This window comes from Neophocaena asiaeorientalis, unplaced genomic scaffold (assembly GCF_003031525.2).
Source record: "Neophocaena asiaeorientalis asiaeorientalis breed wild unplaced genomic scaffold, Neophocaena_asiaeorientalis_V1.1 scaffold15, whole genome shotgun sequence".
Lineage (NCBI taxonomy): Eukaryota > Metazoa > Chordata > Mammalia > Artiodactyla > Phocoenidae > Neophocaena > Neophocaena asiaeorientalis.
In genome coordinates this window covers 9,483,262-9,504,359 of record NW_020185328.1, presented here as the reverse complement: position 1 = coordinate 9,504,359, position 21,098 = coordinate 9,483,262, and the positions used below count along the sequence as shown (strand labels likewise).

Below are 21,098 nucleotides of genomic sequence, written 5' to 3'. Positions count from 1 at the left end.
AAAAAGCTAATCTCCATATCATGTGAATCTTTCTTTCCAAATCTGTGCTGTAATTTTATGTCTGTTTACATACCTCTCTCCTAGATGTAAGTTTCATAGAGTCAGGGATCCCACCTTGTGCATCGTTGCCTTCTGGGTTGCGAACACAATGGCAAGTCACACAATATTATTTGATAAATGAGAGAATGAATGAATCTAGCTTAACTGCCCCTTCTACAGACTAGCCTAAAAGTTACATGACTTTCCAAAGTGCTCATAACAAGTAAAAAGCTTAGACATGCCTCCCTGCCTCCCAGGATACCATACTGTCCTCAAATACAGGCATTCCCATCTCTTAACACCTGGGCAACCACTCTGGAAAGATCAGTAAATGCTGCTCTGCATTTCAAGGGGAACCAGAAACTAAAGATGTGTCTGCCACAAATGTGAAGTCCTTCTGACCCTACTTATCATTTCTGTCATTCTTATGTTAAGTCTATTAGCCAGACTTGTTCAAATCTCTTCCTATTACATATAATTACAACAGGATTCTGTCCACCTAATGTTCAACAAAGTTTTGTTGAGTTTCACCATGTATGAGGTACAGATTTAGGTTCTGGAAATACCAGGATGGATGTTATGTTCCTGGTCTCAAGAAGCCGGGCTTCCCTGGTGGCGCAGTGGTTGAGAGTCCGCCTGCCGATGCAGGGGACACGGGTTCGTGGTCCGGGAAGATCCCACATGCCACGGAGCGGCTGGGCCCGTGAGCCATGGCCGCTGAGCCTGCGCGTCTGGAGCCTGCACGTCCGGAGCCTGTGCTCCGCAATGGGAGAGGCCACAACAGTGAGAGACCCGCGTCCCCAAAAAAAAAAAAAAAAAAAAAGAAGGTACAGCCTAGTCGAGGAGACAAGCATGCAGACAAATAATCGCAATACTTTGTGATTAGAGGCCTGCACAGGATACAGAGAATATTTTAGCACTTACAAAGATACAGTCATTGTCATATGTGCTTCCTCCACTGTGATTTTCCTGTGCGTAAGGACTAGGTCCTTCCTCTCCTTTCCTCCTCTGAGTCTAGCACATAGTAGGCACTCAGCCAATATGTGATTGACTAACTGACACACTGCTGGCATAAGACAATGTGAGGCTTACTCTGCATAGAGGTCGTATCTGGGAAAACTTTAGGAAGGAGATGCTTGTGTTGGATTTTAATGGATGATTCGTCCCCTACCTGGTGGATAAAATGAGAGAGGGAGGAAGAGCAGGTAAGTGTGAAACAGCAAGCTGTGTTCCCAGGGTGTGTGCAGCCTGGGCTGCAGGCTGCTGTGGGAGGTGAGGTTGGAGAATTAGGCCATGCAGACCCTGTCGGGCCTTGTGAGCCTTCCTATGGAGTCTGAACTTGATCCTCCAGGCAGTGGGAAGCCATTGGAGGCATGCAAGGAACACAAGCAAATCTGTAAATGAGAAACACAGTAATGCAGTTCAGTCAGTGGAGAGGTCCCATATGTGCAATTAATCTCCAGAATATGCTTTCTTATTAAAAATTGGTTTAACTCTGCATTTCAGTCTGCCAGGGTATCCTCAGACTCTGTGAGGTTCCCAGGAGCAATAAAGACACCTCCTTAGCTATTAAAGGAGAATATAATAAAGAAAGTTTCCTTTTCATTCTGAGCTACAACAACTATCAAGGTTAATTTTCCCTACCATGGGTAAAATGGTTTCTTATTTGCCTAAAGTAATTCTATCTCAGAGTAAGAATCACATCTCAGAATTTAGGAGGAATCAATGGTTACTTGCAGAATGGCAGTCCAGATACTTGGTGAACTGAGTCTCCCAATGGTGTTTCCTTCCCCACTGTGGAGAAGGTAATTCAGATAAATAAGTGGTCTAGTCATGACATTTTCTGCAAATAATTAAACACGACACTTCTTTTGGCTTGGTTTACTTTTTAAAGGCAAAGTCCACTCTGATTTGCAAATTGTTCCAATTACATCGGTGTCATGCATTTTGTGCAGCCTTTAGAGTACCCGTTGCTAAGTCAGTGGTTGGTGGGAGCTCTTTTTAACTACCCAGAGGCATATTCTCAAATTCATTTCAGAATAATAAGATGTTTAAATATTTATCTTTTTCCAATAACTGGATAGGCCTAGGCTCTTCATTTTAATAAATTCTGTTCAAATAATGTTGAGTCACGGCTTGGAATATACTGGCACTGAATTTCCCTTACGGTAATGATATTCACATTAGAGACCCACATTTTAGCCCTAGCTCTGCCACTAACCCTCGACTTTGGGCAAATCGCATGACCACTCGTGAATTCCTTTTGATAATTTTGAAGTTTTCATTCTAGCTCTAAAATTTTGAGTATGTCTTAAGAGCTCTGATTAGTACAAGAAAGTAGAAATGAAATAGTTACAGAACTACAAATTATGGCTGGAGAAATTGACATTTATGATGTGTAGTTATTTCTTGTCAGTAACTCCAAGCAGTCAGAAACAGTCTTATTTTAGAAGAAATATAAAATCTTTATATAGATACACTTATTTATTCAACAACTATTTATTGAAGACCCATTATATGCCAGGCTGGGAATTCAATGACAAAAAAAGAGAAAAAATTCCCAGTCTCCACGAGTCAAGCTGAGAAAGCAGACAATTTTAGACAAGAAATGACAATCAACCAGAATAAGTATTACCATGCGACGCTGGCTGTGATGACAAAACACACAGCTCAGATCTATCCTGGGCTACAAGTCCAGGAAGGCTTCCCTGCCGGTATACTGTCTAAACTGAGATTATTCACGCCTGTGGCTTTTATTTGGGAAACCATATTGAATAGAGCATGCAATGAAAATATTTATTTGTCCCAGGCCCACACTAAGAGTTTAAGACTAAAAGAGCTTATGAAGAGGAATCTGAGTACATCTCATAAATGCCTCCACCCCCAAGTTTTTATTGATCATTTGATCATAAATCTACTGACTCACAAGGGGATTCTTCTCTTGAATCACAAGATATGGGAAATAACATTATTATTTAAGAAATAATCATTCCTTGTCTTTCTATATCTAAGATCCTTCACAGCTGATCAAAGGCTATTTAATAGGTGTATAGAAGGGTTCCAGAATGATTTATTGATTGATGATGGGTTTTAATGTTTCAGTCTTTTCTCATCTTTAATCTCTCTTTATCCCAATATTTGCAGGACAGGAATTATACCGAGCTGCTGTTTGACTTCAGAGGTATGGAAAGTCCCCTCTATAACAGATGTCATGTTTCCAGGATGGATCTGATTGCAAATATTCTGTCTTGTGGCCAACACAATTATGTTCAAATTCATCATACCATGAGTTATGAGATTTGGTTCAGAAATATAGTCACCATATGTTACAGACACATGTGAACAGGGTAAGAGGGTTCACTCCCTTCAAGCGTCCAGGAGATCCTATGCCATACCAAAGGAGAATCATAAAGAGATTAAATATTTTGAACTTAAAATTAATTTATGCTGGCAGAGCTTCAAGATGGTGGAGGAGTAAGACGTGGAGATCACCTTTCTCTCCACAAAGACATCAAAAATACATCTACATGTGGAACACCTCCTACAGAACACCTACTGAATGCTGGCAGAAGACCTCAGGCTTCCCAAAAGGCAAGAAACTCCCCCACGTACCTGGGTGGGGCAAAAGAAGAAAGAGAAAACAGAGACAAAAGAATAGGGATGGGACCTGCAACTGGGAGACAGCTGTGAAGGAGGAAAGGTTTCCAAACACTAGGAAGCCCCTTCACTGGCAGAGATGGGGGGTGGTGGGGGGGAAGCTTCGGAGCCATGAAGTAGAGCGCAGCAACAGGGGTGCAGAGGGAAAAGCGGAGAGATTCCCGCGTAGAGGATCAGTGCCGACCAGCACTCACCAGCCCGAGACGCTTGTCTGCTCACCCCCCAGGGTGGGTGGGGACTGGAAGCTGAGGCTCCAGCTTTGGAGGTCAGACCCCAGGGAAAGGACTGGGCTTGGCTGCGTGAACACAGCCTGAAGGGGGCTAGTGCACCACAGCTAGCCAGGAGGGAGTCTGGGAAAAAGTCTGGACTTGCCTAAGAGGCAAGAGACCATTATTTTGGGGTGCGTGAGGAGAGGGGATTAAGAGCGCTGCTTAAAGGAGCTCCAGAGACAGGCACGAGCTGCGGCTATCAGCGTGGACCTCAGAGGTGGGCATGAAATGCTAAGGCTGCTGCTGCAGCCACCAAGAAGCCTGTGCACAGGCACAGGTCACTATCCACACCTCCCCTGCCGGGAGCCTGTGCCACCCGCCACTGCCAGGGTCCCGTGATCCAGGGACAACTTCTCTAGGAGAACGCACGGAGCGCCTCTGGCTGTTGCAGTGACACACTGGCCTCTGCTGCCTCAGGCTCACCCCGCATTCTGTACCTCTCCCTCCCCTTGGCCTGAGTGAGCCAGAGCCCGCGAATCAGCTGCTACTTTAAACCCATCCTGTCTGGGCAGGGAACAGACACCCTCAGATGACCTACATGCAGAGGCGGTGGCTAATCCAAAGCTGAACCCCAGAGGCTGTGCGAACAAAGAAGAGAAAGGGAAATCTCTCCCAGCAGCCTCAGGACCAGCAGATTAAATCTCCACAGTCAAACTGATGTACTCTTCATCTGTGGAATTCCTGAATAGACAACGAATCATCCGAAATTGAGGCAGTGGACTTTGGGAGCAACTGTAGACTTGGGGTTTGCTTTCTGCATCTAATTTGTTTCTGGTTTTATGTTTACCTTAGTTTAGTATTTAGAGCTTATTATCATTGGTAGATTTGTTTATTGATTTGGTTACTCTCTTCCTTTTTCTTTCCTAATATATATATATTTTTTCCTTTTTCTCCTTTTGTGACTGTGTATGTGTATGCTTCTTTGTGTGATTTTGTCTGTATAGCTTTGCTTTTACCATTTGTCCTAGGGTTCTGTTGGTCTGGGGGTTTTTTTGTATAGTTTTTAGCACTTCTTATCATTGGTGGATTTGTTTTTTGGTTTGGTTGCATTCTCATTCTTTTTATTACTTTTTAATTGTTTTTAATTTAATAACTTTATTTTATTTTATTTACTTTACTTTCTTGATTTCTTTCTTTATTTTTCTCCCTTTTCTTCTGAGCCATGTGGCTGACAGAGTCTTGGTACTCCAGCCAAATGTCAGGCCTGAGCTTCTGAGTTGGCAGAGCCGAGTTCAGGACATTGGTCCACCAGAGACCTCCCGGCCCAACATAATATCAAATGGCAAAAGCTCTCTCAGAGATCTCCATCTCAACACTAAGACCCAGCTCCACTCAATGACCAGCAAGCTACAGTGCTGGACACCCTATGCCAAACAACAAGCAAGACTGGAACACAACCCCATCCATTAGCAGAGAGGCTGCCTAAAATCATAATAAGTTGACAGACACACCAAAACACAGCCCTTGATGCTGTCCTGCCCACCAGAAAGGCAAGATCCAGCCTCATCCACCAGAACACAGGCACCAGTCCCCTCCACCAGGAAGCCTATGCAACCCACTGAACCAACCTTACCCACTGGGGGTAGACACCAAAAACAATGGGAACTATGAACCTGCAGGCTACAGGAAGGAGACCCCAAACACAGTAAGTTAAGCAAAATGAGAAGACAGAGAAACACACAGCACATGAAGGAGCAAGGTAAAAACCCACCAGACCAAACAAATGGAGAGGAAATAGGCAGTCTACCTGAAAAAGAATTCAGAGTAATGATAGTAAAGATGATCCAAAATCTTGGAAATAGAATGGAAAAAATACAAGAAAAGTTTAACAAAGACCTAGAAAAACTAGACAGCAAACAAAGAATGATGAACAACACAATAAATGAAATTAAAAATTCTCTAGGAAGAATCAATAGCGGAATAACTGTGGCAGAAAAACGGATAAGCGACCTGGAAGATAAAATAGCGGAAATAACTACTGCAGAGCAGAATAAAGAAAAAAGAAGGAAAAGAATTGAGGACAGTCTCAGAGACCTCTGGGACAACATTAAAGGCACCAATTTAGAATTATAGGGGTCCCAGAAGAAGAAGAGATAAAGAAAGGGACTGAGAAATATTTGAAGAGATTGTAGTTGAAAACGTCCCCAATATGGGAAAGGAAATAGTCATCAACTCCAGGAAGCACAGAGAGTCCAATATAGTATAAATCCAAGGAGAAACACACCAAGACACATATTAATCAAACTATCAAAAATTAAATACAAAGAAAAAATATTAAAAGCAGCAAGGGAAAAGCAACAAATAACATACAAGGGAATCCCCATAAGGTTAACAGCTGATCTTTCAGCAGAAACTCTGCAAGCCAGAAGGGAGTGGCAGGCCATATTTAAAGTGATAAAAGAGAAAAACCTACAACCAAGATTACTCTATCCAGCAAGGATCTCATTCAGATTCAATGGGGATATTAAAACCTTTACAGACAAGCAGAAGCTAAGAGAATACAGCACCATCAAACCAGCTTTACAACAAATCCTACAGAAACTTCTCTAGGAATGAAACACAAGAGAAGGAAAAGACCTACAATAATAAGCCCAAAACAATTAAGAAAATGGTAATAGGAACACACATATAGATAACTACCTTAAGTGTAAATGGATTAAATCCTCCAACCAAAAGACATAGACTGGCTGAATGGATACAAAAACAATTCCCATATATATGTTGTCTACAAGAGACCCACTTCAGACCTAGGGACACATACAGACTGAAAGTGAGGGGATGGAAAAAGATATTCCATGTAAATGAAAATCAAAAGAAAGCTGGAGTAGCAATTCTTATATGAGACAAAATAGACTTTAAAATATAGACTACTACAAGAGGCAAAGAAGGACACTACATAATGATTAAGGGATCGATCCAAGAATATATAACAACTGTAAATATTTATGTACCCAACATAGGAGCACCCCAATACATAAGGCAAATGCTAACAGGCAAAAAAGGGCAAATTGACAGTAACACAATCGTAGTAGGGGACTTTAACACCCAAATTTCACCAATGGACAGATCATCCAAAATGAAAATAAATAAGGAAACACAAGCTTTAAATGACACGTGAAACAATATGGACTTAATTGAAAATTAAAGGACATTCCATCCCAAAACAACAGAATACACTTTCTTGTCAAGTGCTCATGGAACATTCTCCAGGATACATAATACCTTGGGTCACAAATCAAGCCTTGGTAAACTTAAGAAAATTGAAATCGTATCAAGTATCTTTTCTGACCACAATGTTATGAGACTAGATATCAATTACAGAAAAAAATCTGTAAAAAATACAAACACAGGGAGCCTAATCAATACACTACTAAATAACCAAGAGATCACTGAAGAAATCAAAGAGAAAATTTAAAAATACCTATAAACAAATGATAATGAAAACACAACAGCCCAAAACCTACGGGATGCAGCAAAAGCAGTTCTAAGAGGGAAGTTTATAGCAATACAATCCTACCTCAAGAAACAAGAAATGTCTCAAATAAACAACCTAACCTTACACCTAAAGCAATTAGAGAACGAGGAAAACAAAAACCCCAAAGTCAGCAGAAGGAAAGAAATCATAAAGATCAGATCAGAAATAAATAAAACTAAAAGCTGGTTCTTTGAGAAGATAAATCAAATTGATAAACCATTAGCCAGACTCATCAAGAAAATAAGGGAGAAGATTCAAATCAATAGAATTAGAAATGAAAAAGGAGAAGTAACAACTGACACTGCAGAAATACAGAGGATCATGAAAGATTAGTACAAGCAACTACATGCAAATCAAATGGACAACCTGGAAGAAATGGACAAATTCTTAGAAAAGCACAACCTCCCAAGACTGAACCAGGAAGAAATAGAAAACATAAATCGACCAATCACAAGCACTGAAATTGAAACTGTGACGAAAAATCTTCCAACAAACAAAAGCCCAGGACCAGATGGCTTCACAGGTGAATGCTATCAAACATTTAGAGAAGAGCTAACACCTATCCTTCTCAAACTCTTCCAAAATATAGCAGAGGGAGGAACACTCCCAAATTCATTCTATGAGGCCAACATCACCCTGATACCAAAACCAGGCAAAGATGTAATGCAAAAAAAGGAAAACTACAGACCAATATCACTGATGAATATAGATGCAAAAATCCTCAACAAAATACTAGCAAACAGAACCCAACAGCACATTAAAAGGATCATACACCATGATCAAGTGGGGTTTATCCCAGAAACGCAAGATTCTTCAATATATGCAAATCAATCAATGTGATACACCATATTAACAAACTGAAGAATAAAAACCATATGATTATCTCAATAGATGCAGAAAAAGCGTTTGACAAAATTCAACACCCATTTATGATAAAAACTCTCCTGAAACTAGGCATAGAGAGAACTTACCTCAACATAATAAAGGCCATATATGACAAACCCACAAACATCATTTTCAATGGTGAAAAACTGAAAGCATTTCCACTAAGATCCAGAAGAAGACAAGGTTGCCCACTCTCACCACTATTATTCAACACAGTTTTGGAAGTTTTAGCCACAGCAATCAGAGACAGCAAAGAAATAAAAGGAATCCAAATCAGAAAAGAAGAAATAAAGCTGTCACTATTTGCAGATGACATGATACTATACATAGAGAATCCTAATGATGCTACCAGAAAACTACTAGAGGTAATTAATGAATTTGGTAAAGTAGCAGGTTATAAAATTAATGCACAGAAATCTCTTGCATTCCTATACACGAATGATGAAAAATCTGAAATGGAAATTAAGGAAACACTCCCATTTACCATTGCAACAAAAAGAATAAAATACCTAGGAATAAACCTACCTAGGGAGACAAAAGACCTGTATGCAGAAAACTATAAGACACTGATGAAAGAAATTAAAGATGATACAAACAGACAGAGAGATATACCATGTTCTTGGATTGGAAGAATCAACACTGTGAAAATGACTATACTACCCAAAGCAATCTGGAGATTCAGTGCAATCCCTATCAAACTACCAATGGCATTTTTCTCAGAGCTAGAACAAAAAATTTTACAATTTGTATGCAAACACATAGCCGAAGCAATGTTGAGAAAGAAAAACGGAGCTAGAGGAATCAGGTTCCTGGACTTCAGACTATACTACAAAGCTACAGTAATCAAGACAGTATGGTACTGGCACAAAAACAGAAATATAGATTAATAGAACAGAATAGAAAGCCCTGAGATAAACCCACAAACATGTGGTCACCTTATCTTTGATAAAGGAGGCAAGAATATACAATGGAGAAAAGACAGCCTCTTCAATAAGTGTGCTGGGAAAACTGGACAGCTACATGTAAAAGAATGAAATTAGAACACTCCCTAACACCATACACAAAAATAAACTCAAAATGGATAAAAGATCTAAATGTAAGGCCAGACACTATAAAACTCTTAGAGGAAAACATAGGCAGAACACTCTGTGACATACATCACAGCAAGATCCTTTTTGAGCCACCTCCTAGAGAAATGGAAATAAAAACAAAAATAAACAAATGGGACCTAATGGATCTTAAAAGCTTTTGCACAGGAAAGGAAACCATAAACAAGTCGAAAGACAACCCTCAGAATAGGAGAAAATATTTGCAAATGAAGCAACTGACAAAGGATTAATCTCCAAAATATACAGGCAGCTTATACAGATCAATACCAAAAAAGCAAACAACCCAATCCAAAAATGGGCAGAAGGCCTAAATAGAAATTTCTCCAAAGAAGATATACAGATTGCCAACAAACACATGAAAGGATACTCAATATCACTAATCATTAGAGGAATGCAAATCAATACTGCAATGAGGTATCACCTCACACCAGTCAGAATGGCCATCATCAAAAATCGCCAAACAATAAATGCTGGAGAGGGTGTGGAGAAAAGGGAACCCTCTTGCACTGTTGGTGGGAATGTAAATTGATACAGCCACTATGGAGAACAGTATGGAGGTTCCTTAAAAAACTAAAACTACCATATGAGTAAAACCATAATTCAAAAAGAGTCATGTACCACAATGTTCACTGCAGTTCTATTTACAATAGGCAGAACATGGAAGCAACCTAAGTGTCCATCGACAGATGAATGGATAAAGAAGATGTGACACATATATACAATGGAATATTACTCAGCCATAAAAAGAAACAAAATTGAGTTATTTATAGTGTGGTGGATGGACCTAGAGACTGTCATACAGAGTGAAGTAAGTCAGAAAGAGAAAAACAAATACTGTATGCTAACACATATATATGGAATCTAAAAAAAAAAAAAAGATTCTGAAGAATGTAGGGGCAGGAAAGGAATAAAGATGCAGATTTAGAGAATGGACTTGAAGACATGGTTATGGGGAAGGGGAAGCTGGGACGAAGTGAGAGAGTGCCATGGACATTATATACACTACCAACTGTAAAATAGATAGCTAGTGGGAAGCAGCACATAGCACAGGGAGATCAGCTTATTGCTTTGTGTCCACGTAGAGGGGTGGGTTAGGGAGGGTGGGAGGGAGACTCAAGAGGGAGGAGATATGGGGATCTATGTTTATGTATAGCTGATTCACTTTGTTATACAGTAGAAACTAACACACATTGTAAAGCAATTATACTCCAATAAAGATGTAAACAAAAAAAGAAAGAAAGCACAATATCCCAGCAATTACAGATTTTCCTTTAGGACACATATTTTATGTTAGGACACATCCTCTGTAAACAGTCAAACAGCATCACCCTGCTAATGAGTAGAAAACAGATCAAATCATCCTAATCTGTTCTTGGCAAATTAAGTCTAAGTGCAGACGGAACTTTCCACTGTGACTCTACACACGTTTGTCACTGAATCTGACTCTTCCAAAATATCTCTAAGTGGGAATGCTTGGGCTTGACATTAATAGCTCTTTGACTTGAAATAGCTCTTTTTCTAGTAACTCCTTTACACAACCAATGAGAGAAAGGAAGCCAGAAGGAAGCCATATATTTAAAAGGGCTAATGAATAATAGAATTTTAGTTTGAAAGTTTTATAACTTCTAAGGTAACAACAGTATCTAACTTACTTTATAGATGAGAAAGATCACAGAAATTGCCCCCTTTTTAGTGTCCGTGCCTTGATGTACTGTTTCTTGGTTTCATATTATTATTCAGGACTTGCTTTATTATTTAATCTTTCTTGCTTCTTTGCCTTTTCTTTCCAGTTAGATCAAAGGTTCTTTGAGGGCAGGGACTGTGTTCTTCTTCCAGGATATCCTGGAATTTTGCAACTATTAGGCCTTCAATGAATAGTTACTAAGGGCTAGGAGTAGTTCAAAAACCCAGAAACAAATTAGCTACAGAACTACACACTATCATGATTAAAAACGTTTCAAATGATGATTCTCAAACTTTAACGTGAACAAGAACCATAAGGGAAGCCTATTAAAACGGTAGATTCCCAAATCTCATTCCCAAAGACTCTTATGTTTCAAATCATTTCCTATTATCATTATTAGGAGGAGAAGGAGTAAATCAAATTTAGGAAAGATGAGACATACCAGGGCCTGGGACTACACTGATGTGTCTTGCAGAGAAAGGACTTGACATAAGGTAAGGCAGCTTTGTCCTTCTTCAGGGATACCCCACCCCCAATACGCCCTGCTTTCTTCTTTCCTTCCATAAATACTTATTGTGTGCCCACCAATGGCCAAGTATTAGGGCCTGGATTTAAACTGGTCAACAAGATGTATCAGATGCTTTGCTATCAGAGCACTTAGATTCTACTTGGGGGGATGGCAGACAAGAGACAAGTAAACTTTAAGATTATTTCAGATATTGTTAAGTATTATAAGGAAAATAAAACAGGCTGGTATGATAGAGAATGACTCGCGAGAAGGGGGCTATTTAAAGAGTGTGGTATACAAGAAGACGATACATGATCTGAGGACGAAATGACCATAAGGAATCAACCATGCAAAAGATCTTGAGTGAGAGCTTTCCAGGGAGATGAAACAGCAAGTGCAAAGGTCCTGAGGCAGAATGAGTGTCCAAGGATCAGCAAGAAGGCCAGAATGCCTGAAACTTGAGAGGGAACTAGGTCAGACCATCTGCTAGGTACAATCTGGGCTTTGGCATAAAAGTATCTTGGGATTACTCCTGTGGGAAGGTGGAGAAATACTCTTGGTTTCAGAATTAAGGAAGGTTAACTATTAAGTAAATGTTAAAATAGTTTAACTTCTCCAGTTAAAAACACCCACGTTATTGGAACTCTTCTCCCATAAAAAACAGTTCATTTCATGATTCCATTTGGTTGATGCTTTGTGATAGCACAGTTTTGTCATCATTGGCAGATTACATTTTGTAATACTTGAGCACTGAAAATAAGCTCACTTTAAATTTCTTTGAGATCCAAATTATTTATCATTCATTGGATGCCTCAAATATTATACAACAGGGTCTGATAGATGGTGTAAACTTATATTTGAGAATGTATATACCTCTCTAAAGGAAGAATTCTTATGCCATAATTTCAACATAAGTTATATGGCATATACCTATTTTTCCAGTTTTGAATTACTTTTCAACTCTTGCATTGACTTGTATTATCATCCTAACTGGACATCTACCGATTAATAGTGATAATACTCTTACCTCTAAGCACTTTGATTTTGTCTGGCTAATTGAGTGCTTAAGGAAAGAAAGAACCAAGGGCAAGCATGTCACCGGTACATGTAAAATCCATTCTTGGGGACTACTACCGAAGCGAGAAGATAGCAGCTCAGCTTCAGGCCCCATGATCACTGCTCTTTCATAAGCCACCTAAGAAGAGGGCAAGCCAGGTGACAAGTGGGCCTTCTGTGAAAGGGCTCCAGTCCACTGGAAATGGGAATCAGCTCACAGTTTCATTTCACAGGGTCCACCAGATGGCAAATGACTTTACCTACCCGGAGCCAACCCAGACTGAACACATAATGTGCTTCACGCCCCCTTCCACTCTGCTGGGAGACTTGGAGCTTTCCTCTGAGGGTTGCTTGATTTAGTGAGTGAGTGTGTGTGTGTGTGTGTGTGTGTGTGTGCATGTGTGTTTTAGTTTGATTATACATTATGCTGCAGTTCTAAAGGCAGAAGTTTCTCCAAGCCATGAAGATTGACTTCTTTGCTTAGATCTGGAAGATCTGATTAGAAATCAATGGCTTCCAAAATCGGGGACCAGGAAATGGCAGGATGCAGATACAGTAGCTGCAGTGACAGACATGTAACGAGATGGAAATGAGTTGGTGGAACATTTGTGGGAAAAGGTCAGGGGAAGGATTGGGAATGAAGAGAAAAAAATCTACCTAAGAGAAAATGAAATGGTTTCATTATCACAAGAAACTCCAAGTAGCCTTCACTTACTTATTTATACTGGAATTACAATTTCCGCTAGCATCGTTTGTGAAAGAGGAAGCAGGGAATACGACCATGGAAAGTGATATTTTAAGCTTCAACACATATTGCTCATCACTGGCTTGACTTGCAGCATGTCTTTCAACAAAAGCACACAGTGATTTAATCTCAACAGTAATTCAGTCTGCAGCATATGAGACAAGACTATCATCGCAGACAGGCGGTAATTTGTGAAATTCAGGTGCTGGGGTTCAGGACCACCTGTTGAATTTAATCTTGGAGTTAGAATGTTAATGCCATCATGTAACTGAACAAAAACACTACATAGTTATCAGACTTTGGGACCTCTAGCCATGGAGATGTGAACGTTTTCCTAAATAGTATCTGTAACTCTCTCCAGATTCAGTAAATCAATGGCCAGTTGAAAGTCTGTTGGAATTCTGATTCAATATGCAGCAGCATATGGCTTGGTGGTCATCACATTCAGCATATCCTATAATTTTTCTAAAGCTTGATGTAAGAGTGGGACAAAAAAGCAATCAGAGTATCATCTGGCAACATAAGAAGAATAGAAATCTTTCATTTATCATCCCCTGTGTTAACTGGAAAAAAACATCTTAGTAATAGTCTAACGATTGACTTCTACCTCTGCTTAAGCAAGACTATAGGAAGATCCTAAGTAAACCTAAACAGCAATTTTGGGAGAAGACATAAACGTTTTACACGTGCACCTTCAGAAAGCCATTGGCAATGAAACTGCCGAACTTCCGGCTGGTTAAATAGTAGCAGTAAAGTGACTACATTCTGAACAGAAGTTTACATTTCCTTCAGTGGAACAATTGAAATAATGCCTAAAAAGAAGGCATAGATTTTAATATTTGCATTTGTTCCTTTGCTTGAGGTAGGGTAAACTTTGTTGAACCCTTTGGGTATGGAATTTTGTGAGAGGTTGGTTTTCTATGAAAGAATTTCATTGGTATTATCTGCTAAGACCTTCCTGGTCACATTTTTAATTCTCTGCTAAGAATTCCAAGGTCTTCCACACATATGTATCATTCACGTAACACTTCACAGCTTACAAAACCCTTCACTACAGATTATCTCAATTTCTCATACAGAGTTCCCACATTCCTTCCCCAAAAGGGCTGTTCTTCATTTTAATGAAATAAGGCTCTGACACATTGAAAATGGAATCCAACATATTTGTGTGAATAAACACTGCTTTGAAAAAGAACACGAGGGCATCATATTTTGACTTAGGCTATCAATATTCTTAGCTGGTGTCTGTCTAGCAGGAGAGCACAGGAAGGGAAGTATTAGCAATATCTTCCTAAAGGCAGATCAAAGCTTACAGCAAATTTACCTTTTGACACCCCTATTAACCAAAGCTTCACAAGTGCTAGATAGCCATTTCCACTAAACAATAGCCATGAAAAGCCACCATGTTCAATATATTCATTATAAACACACAAACACCACATCCCTCCACAGTGGGAAGTCAATGCACAAACTTTTCTAGAACTCCAGCCCTTATGGATTGCTTGCCCATGCAGATACAAAGTATGTAATCAATCAACAACTTAAAGAGAAAACAGAAGCTTGTGAAGACAGAAATTGTGAAACTGATGGCCCTCTCTACTTTTGATTTAAGATCTACCACCAGCACCCTCCCCAGTAAATCATTTCCTAATGAAATCTCTCCCTCTTTTCTGCTTCTGTGAACTCTTCCCAGTGCAAGTTCCACTTTTTCAAAGAAACTTTCCTTGATCCTAGCCGGGCAGAGATCTTTCTCATCTCTGTACTCCAACAGTAATAACTGTTTATATCCAATATTTCCTATACATTTATATCTACTGTCTATCTCTCTGTCTCTCTGTCATCTATCCATCCATCCACATTTCATGGTATGTTGTTTGTTTTCCCACAGGCATTCAAAGATCCCTAAAGGCTGAGTCCTGCCTTAAATTCTTTTGTATCCTCCAAAATCCTTAGCGTTATCCATTGCACAAGTGAGTAGAAGTATTTTGATTGCCACTTAAAAAAAGTTTGACTTTTTCATGCATGGTTAGAACCATCTTTTCACACAAAAGGAGCACCTGCTAAATATTACTTCGGTTCACAGCCATACAACCTAGTAATACAAAAAGCAGGATAGCTGGGTGGTCTCAAGAAATCCTCTAACTTTATAGGGCATATACAGAATGGAATTGTGTTTTAATAAAAATATATTAGCAGCTTCAAATAATGGGGAATACATTTAAACTGTATTAAAATATCTTTTCAGAATCAGGAAACTTGATTAGGGTTCTCCCAGAGGCTTCACACACTGAAACGAGAGATTTATTATTCCAGGGAAAGAAGGCTCAATTTCTTAAAAATTCACCTTATTAATTATTAGCCAAGCCATGCAGCGGCTTCCCGGAAGGCAGAGGAAAATAGGCCCTCAACGATGAGTTTTCAAGCCAATGGAAGCTGAGTTTGTGCCTCAAGCCTTCCGCGCTTGCCTGGGCACCGCTCCCCAGGGCTGTAGTAATTTAGCCCAGAGCATCCGAAGCAGAGATCAGATAGGAGTATGCGAGCCTGAGCTGCGGCCGCGGACTGGCTGCTACTCAGCCTCCGGTTCCCTGTCGGAGGTAAGCTCGGGCTGGTACCCGCGCCATTCCCGGGTCTCCTCCCACTAGGGCGCGACTTGGCTGCCAAACCCGAGGCTTCAGGAGCCCTGCGCCCAGCGATAGCTGCAATTCTGGGAATGAGGCGGTTCTAATTCCAGGGACAGTTCCTGTTAGGAAATTAGGCTTAGGGGTGCACCCATCTCATCCCTATTCCCGGAAAAACTTTGCTTCCTTCTCCAAATAGAAATTCACACCAAGTAGGAACTATCTTGTCCCACCCCAGCGGGTCCACTCGCACTTCCAGCCTCTGAATGGCACCTACTCACGGCGCCTCCCCACCCCGGGGAAGGGGGCAAGCTCAGGTGTGCGGGATCCCCAGGCTGGGTGGCGGGAAGGCTGGCGAGCAAGCTGTCACCTTGTGGTCCGCCACGCCAAGGTATCCGTCCAGTGGCCGCGGTCCCGCGGGGGCCTCGGGGTGCGGCGGGGGGCTGCCGGTAGCCGCTGCCTCCTGCTGCTGCTGCGGGGGCCGCTCCTTCTGGCCGCCTAGGCTGCTGTACACGAGCAACAAGCTGGTGCACATGGTGGTGAGCGCTAAACACACTGCCAGACCATGGCGCTGCGGGAGAGCGGGAGAGAGCACAGGAGAGTCGCTGAGCGCCGACCGGGGAGGAGCGCGCCCGGGAGGGACTCCGACGCGACGGTCAGACGGGCGGGGGCAGCGGGGGTAGCCCGGGTCCCACCTTGGCAGCACGCAGCCCGGCAGAGGAGGCACCGTCGCCCCGCGTACGGCAGGGCATGCTCCCCGCGCGTCGCTGCTCTGGGCCGCCGCCGCCTCCCACATCCCTGGGCAGAGGACAGGTGGTGCGTGGCGCCCGGCTACGCGAAGAAGAGCACGCCGGCGGCGGGGGCAGGGGTGGGCTCACACTTTGGGAGGGGGCCCTCTGCCCCAGCTCGGCTTTGGAATGTCTAGCTTCTCCTTTCTGGACCCGTGGGGCTCTACCTTGGCGATCCTTGCAAGTTTGAAATCCGACAAGGAAACCAAGAAAGTCTACAAAGGTCCCCCCCTTCCCGCCCCTCTTAGTTTTTTGCCAGGCTGTTTCGTTAGGGCATTCCCAACCCCGAGCAAGGCGCCCATCACTCCAAGGTTTCTCTAGCTCTCCGCTGGCCGCTCGGAACTCCCGCCGGAGATCCAGGAGCCCAGCAACCCGAGTTTCCACTCTGGGATTCCGAGCCAGGCTGAAGCGAGGAATCGGGAGTGGACGCGGAGCAGGTGGAAAGTTGTCCCTTTGTAACGGGCGACCTCGCAGCGCAGGGTCAGGCACCCTGGAGCTCTCCCGTGCGCCCCGGGGACGCTGCGCCCGGGGGTCCCGCCTCTGCCCAGAGGAGTTATAACAAATGACTCACCACCAGGGTCTTCATTTTGGGCACCTCTTTTGTGCGGAATCCTCAGGCACACGCGTCCGGGGCCACTTTTTCTTGGAGGATTTCCATCGTCGGTGATGGGGCGGAAACGGCTCTGATTTTCGCCGGGCCTCCAGCCGCGGCTGAGTGAGCAGGAAAGCCGCGGGACCCAGGAAGAGCCGCTGTTGCAGAGATTAGAGACAGAATTGAAGCTGAACCGGACCCTCGTAGTCTCTCAGCGATCTACACAACTGCCGCCTGCCGGGTCCTAAAGCCCTCTGCATTCCCCCCTTCCCGCCCCCAAATAATCATCTTTTCAGCCGAGTAGAATTTCTGGGGCGAGAGAGTTAACCGTGCCCATATACCCACCTCTTGGTCCGAAGGCTTATTTATCTTTTATGAAGTCATCAAGTAAAAGGGAAGGAGAACACTATTGGATTCTGAACGTGATAGCCGTTTGAAAATTTACAAACTATCATTTCTGTTCTGTGATTTTGATAAAAACAAGTCAACACCCCAAATGTCAATAGCTCTATTTATAGCATCTGCGTTTATGTTCATAGCGTGGAGGAATCTGTCACGAAATAATTTTTTCAAAGAAATTATTGTTTCAGTTTTCCAATTGTAAGCTTTCTGATATTCTCTTCTTCTTAATATTACTTTTTAAATCGAGTTATTCTCGTGCAATCTTTATATCCTCATTTTCATCGAAATTATTTCATTCATTACTTGCTTTAAATATTATAGTTTATTTTTCTATCAGAACCTTGAGGTTCCTAGTGTTCATCTAAATGATATAAAAGTGTTAAGAACATTCAACGCATCATATCCACAGGATTAACTGGACTTGCAGATTCTGCCTAATTTAAATGAAAGATTTCTGGCTGCTAGAGCTAAAACTGCTTACTGCTTATTTTGTAAGAATCCTAAGGCCTTTGGTGCTCTCCTGTGTTGGTCTACTGCACTGACAGTATATAATTTCACATTCAGAACTTCAATTAATTTTTTTAAAAAAATCATCTGTTTTTTCTTGGGAAATTCACATCCATAGCTTGTTTTAAGGATACTCTCCCTCCTCCCGCCCCGGTTGAATTACACATGGCATTTGTTAAATGTCTAATTTAGTTAAAAACATATTTCTTGTGAAATTGCTCAGCCAGAGAAAATAGTTGTCTTAATGTATTACTTAACACCTCACCTGTAGCAGCGTAATGTTAAAGAGTACGTTAAGATGGAAATGATCAGCAGGCCAACTGAACCATAGGCACCATAAGAGATTTCTCAAGGCCAAAAAAGGCATTACAATCCTTTTTTAATCTTCACTAATCCATTGATGGACCAATGATAAAACAGGAACTATTTTTAACTTATGAGGCATCCTTCTATACCCAGTATTAAGAAAGTTAAAATTAATCGGTGCAACAATGACTATCAACGCAATGTGTTTGGGGGAAAGTGAGAAACATATGGGATTCAGCCTTTCAAGGAAAAACAAAAAAATCCAAACACTGTCCAACATTGCCAGCGTTGAAGCTATTTATTCAATTTGTGCTTTAGGCATGAATAGTACCAGTTAGGGCAGAAAACGCAGCAGCCAGAAGAGAATCTTATTGGGTCTTGGCAATTCTTTATTGGATGGTTGCATTTGACACTCAAATTAGGGAAACAAAGGACCAACTTGATGAATCATTGCAAGCAGATTATCTGTGTTTCTCCAGGGCTCCTTTTGAGATGCTACTAGTGGTAGCTTCTGCAGTTTTCAGAATCATTCCCCTTCTATCTAGTAAGTTGCCCAGTGACCAATAAAACACTTCTAATATGTTTTGCCATGCTAAACAGAGCCAGCATATTTACGATTTAAGCTCACAGCAGCATGTTGGACATCCGTTACACAGTATGTCTGACCAAATTCATTAAGCTTATGCTTTTTTTTTTTACCTCCTGGGATAGCGGTTAGTGAGTAGCTAGATCTACTTATGAAATGACCAGGGTAAATTTGAAAAATGTAATTCTGAAGTTGATTTGAATAGTTTCAAGGTCTCTGGCTTTCAAATATTTGATTAGATTGATGCAATGGTTTTAGGCATTCTGGCCTGAGAGCCAGATGAACAAGGGGGAGTGGAGAAGGGCAGGTAAAACAAGTGACAAGTTAAAATCCTTGTGCTGTTTAATTCAGTGATCATTTAATGATCACCTGCTATTGGGTGCTTTTATATTAGGGAATGCAGAGAGGAATAAGGCACAGATCTTCTCACTTAAGAGCTCACAGCCTAGGGTTTGTGTGTGTGTGTGTGTGTGTGTGTGTGTGAGATAAGTCTTCAAGTTGGCCATAAAAGACTGAGTACTAGAGATTCAACATATATTTATCAAGTGCCTACCATGTTAAGCACCTCCTCTGGTGAGTACCTGCTACATGGCAGGCATTGGGATACCTGGATAAATAGATCACATGCTGCCCTGAAGGAACTCACAGCCTACTATTCCCAAGTAACTGCCATGAATCTTTATATTACAAAAAGTTAGGAAACCGTCAAAATACTTGATTGGTTTTTCAAATTCTGCATGCTTGCTTATTATTACCTGAGGGGTTTGATATCATAAGGTTAGCCACCTATATGTAAGTTTTTGCACACTTCTAGGTTAATAATTTGAAGAGCCAGAAAGAACAGAAAATAGGCAACATTCACAGACACTTGATTGACTTGGAGATGAGCAGACAAGTCAGTAAAGCTTTTTTAGTTCATCTAACTTGTCCAGTTCAATAAGTTGGGTAGTCAACAATTTGCTTCTCAAAATCTAGGTAGCTGAAATGGATTTCTCACGGTTTGAAATTTCTCCATATTTCTGCCTCTGGTGCCATCACATCCAATCAAATAGATTCTTACTTTTGAAAAAAAAAAAAAAGGATGAGAAAGGAAAGGAAAGGAAAAGAAATTGAATGTTCCACAATGTAGGTTATGTGATAGGCTGAAGGCGATGATTTATGAAACAAGCCATGTCATGGGGCGAGGAGGAGTGGAGAGGTGGGACCTGGAGCTGGAGGGAGTGTCTGCCAGTGCACATGGCCACGGCACCACAACGCTCTGAGGGAGGCAGAAGACAGACTGCTGGAAACTAGTGAGCCCTGGCCATGACTCCTAAATGACCTCTCACATTAGAAACAAATGTTGCAAACATTCTAAAGATGTATGAAAAGCAAAAGACAACATAAACTGCATTTGGGATGCAACTGATTTTCACCTTATGACCTTAAAGAAAAAAGGTTCTGCTAAATGCTGCAAGAGCAAAAAGCTTCATAACGGCAGAAAGTCCTAGAACAAAGTGGATACTTGTTCCTTAGTTTCCTTAACTCTCTTTACTTCGCAAGCTGTGCCTAATGGGCTGACTGGCTGAGAACAAGTCCGAGGAGTCAGGTTGCCAGGACCCAGATCCTGACTTTACCACTTCCTAGCTCTGTGACTTTGGGTAAGTTATTTAGCTGTGCCTTAATTTCCTTACCTGTAGAATAGCAACCGTGAGCACCTATCTCAAAGCTTTGTTGTGAAAGTTAAGTGAGATACCACAAGCGAAGTGTCAAGAGGAGTAACTGACAGTTAACCATGACTAATAATATTTTGATTATGATGAATAAACATCATAATGTTTATTTAAAGGTGAAAGACCAGGGTTTGACCTGTGTGACCAAGAGCTGCATGAC

General features: G+C 41.5%; 1 protein-coding gene across 1 annotated transcript in view; it reads right to left on the bottom strand.

The window, feature by feature from the left end:
- The window catches only part of ST6GALNAC5 (ST6 N-acetylgalactosaminide alpha-2,6-sialyltransferase 5), a 171,642-nt gene extending 153,941 nt beyond the window's left edge, over positions 1–17,701 (bottom strand). The window contains exons 1-2 of the mRNA XM_024734676.1: positions 17,405–17,701; positions 16,416–16,616 (exon numbers count right to left, since the gene is read on the bottom strand). Of these exons, the coding sequence (XP_024590444.1) occupies positions 16,416–16,616; positions 17,405–17,419 (216 nt within the window). The 5' untranslated portion in view covers positions 17,420–17,701. The remainder of the gene's footprint in view (positions 1–16,415; positions 16,617–17,404) is intronic.
- Between the last annotated feature and the right edge of the window lie 3,397 nt (positions 17,702–21,098).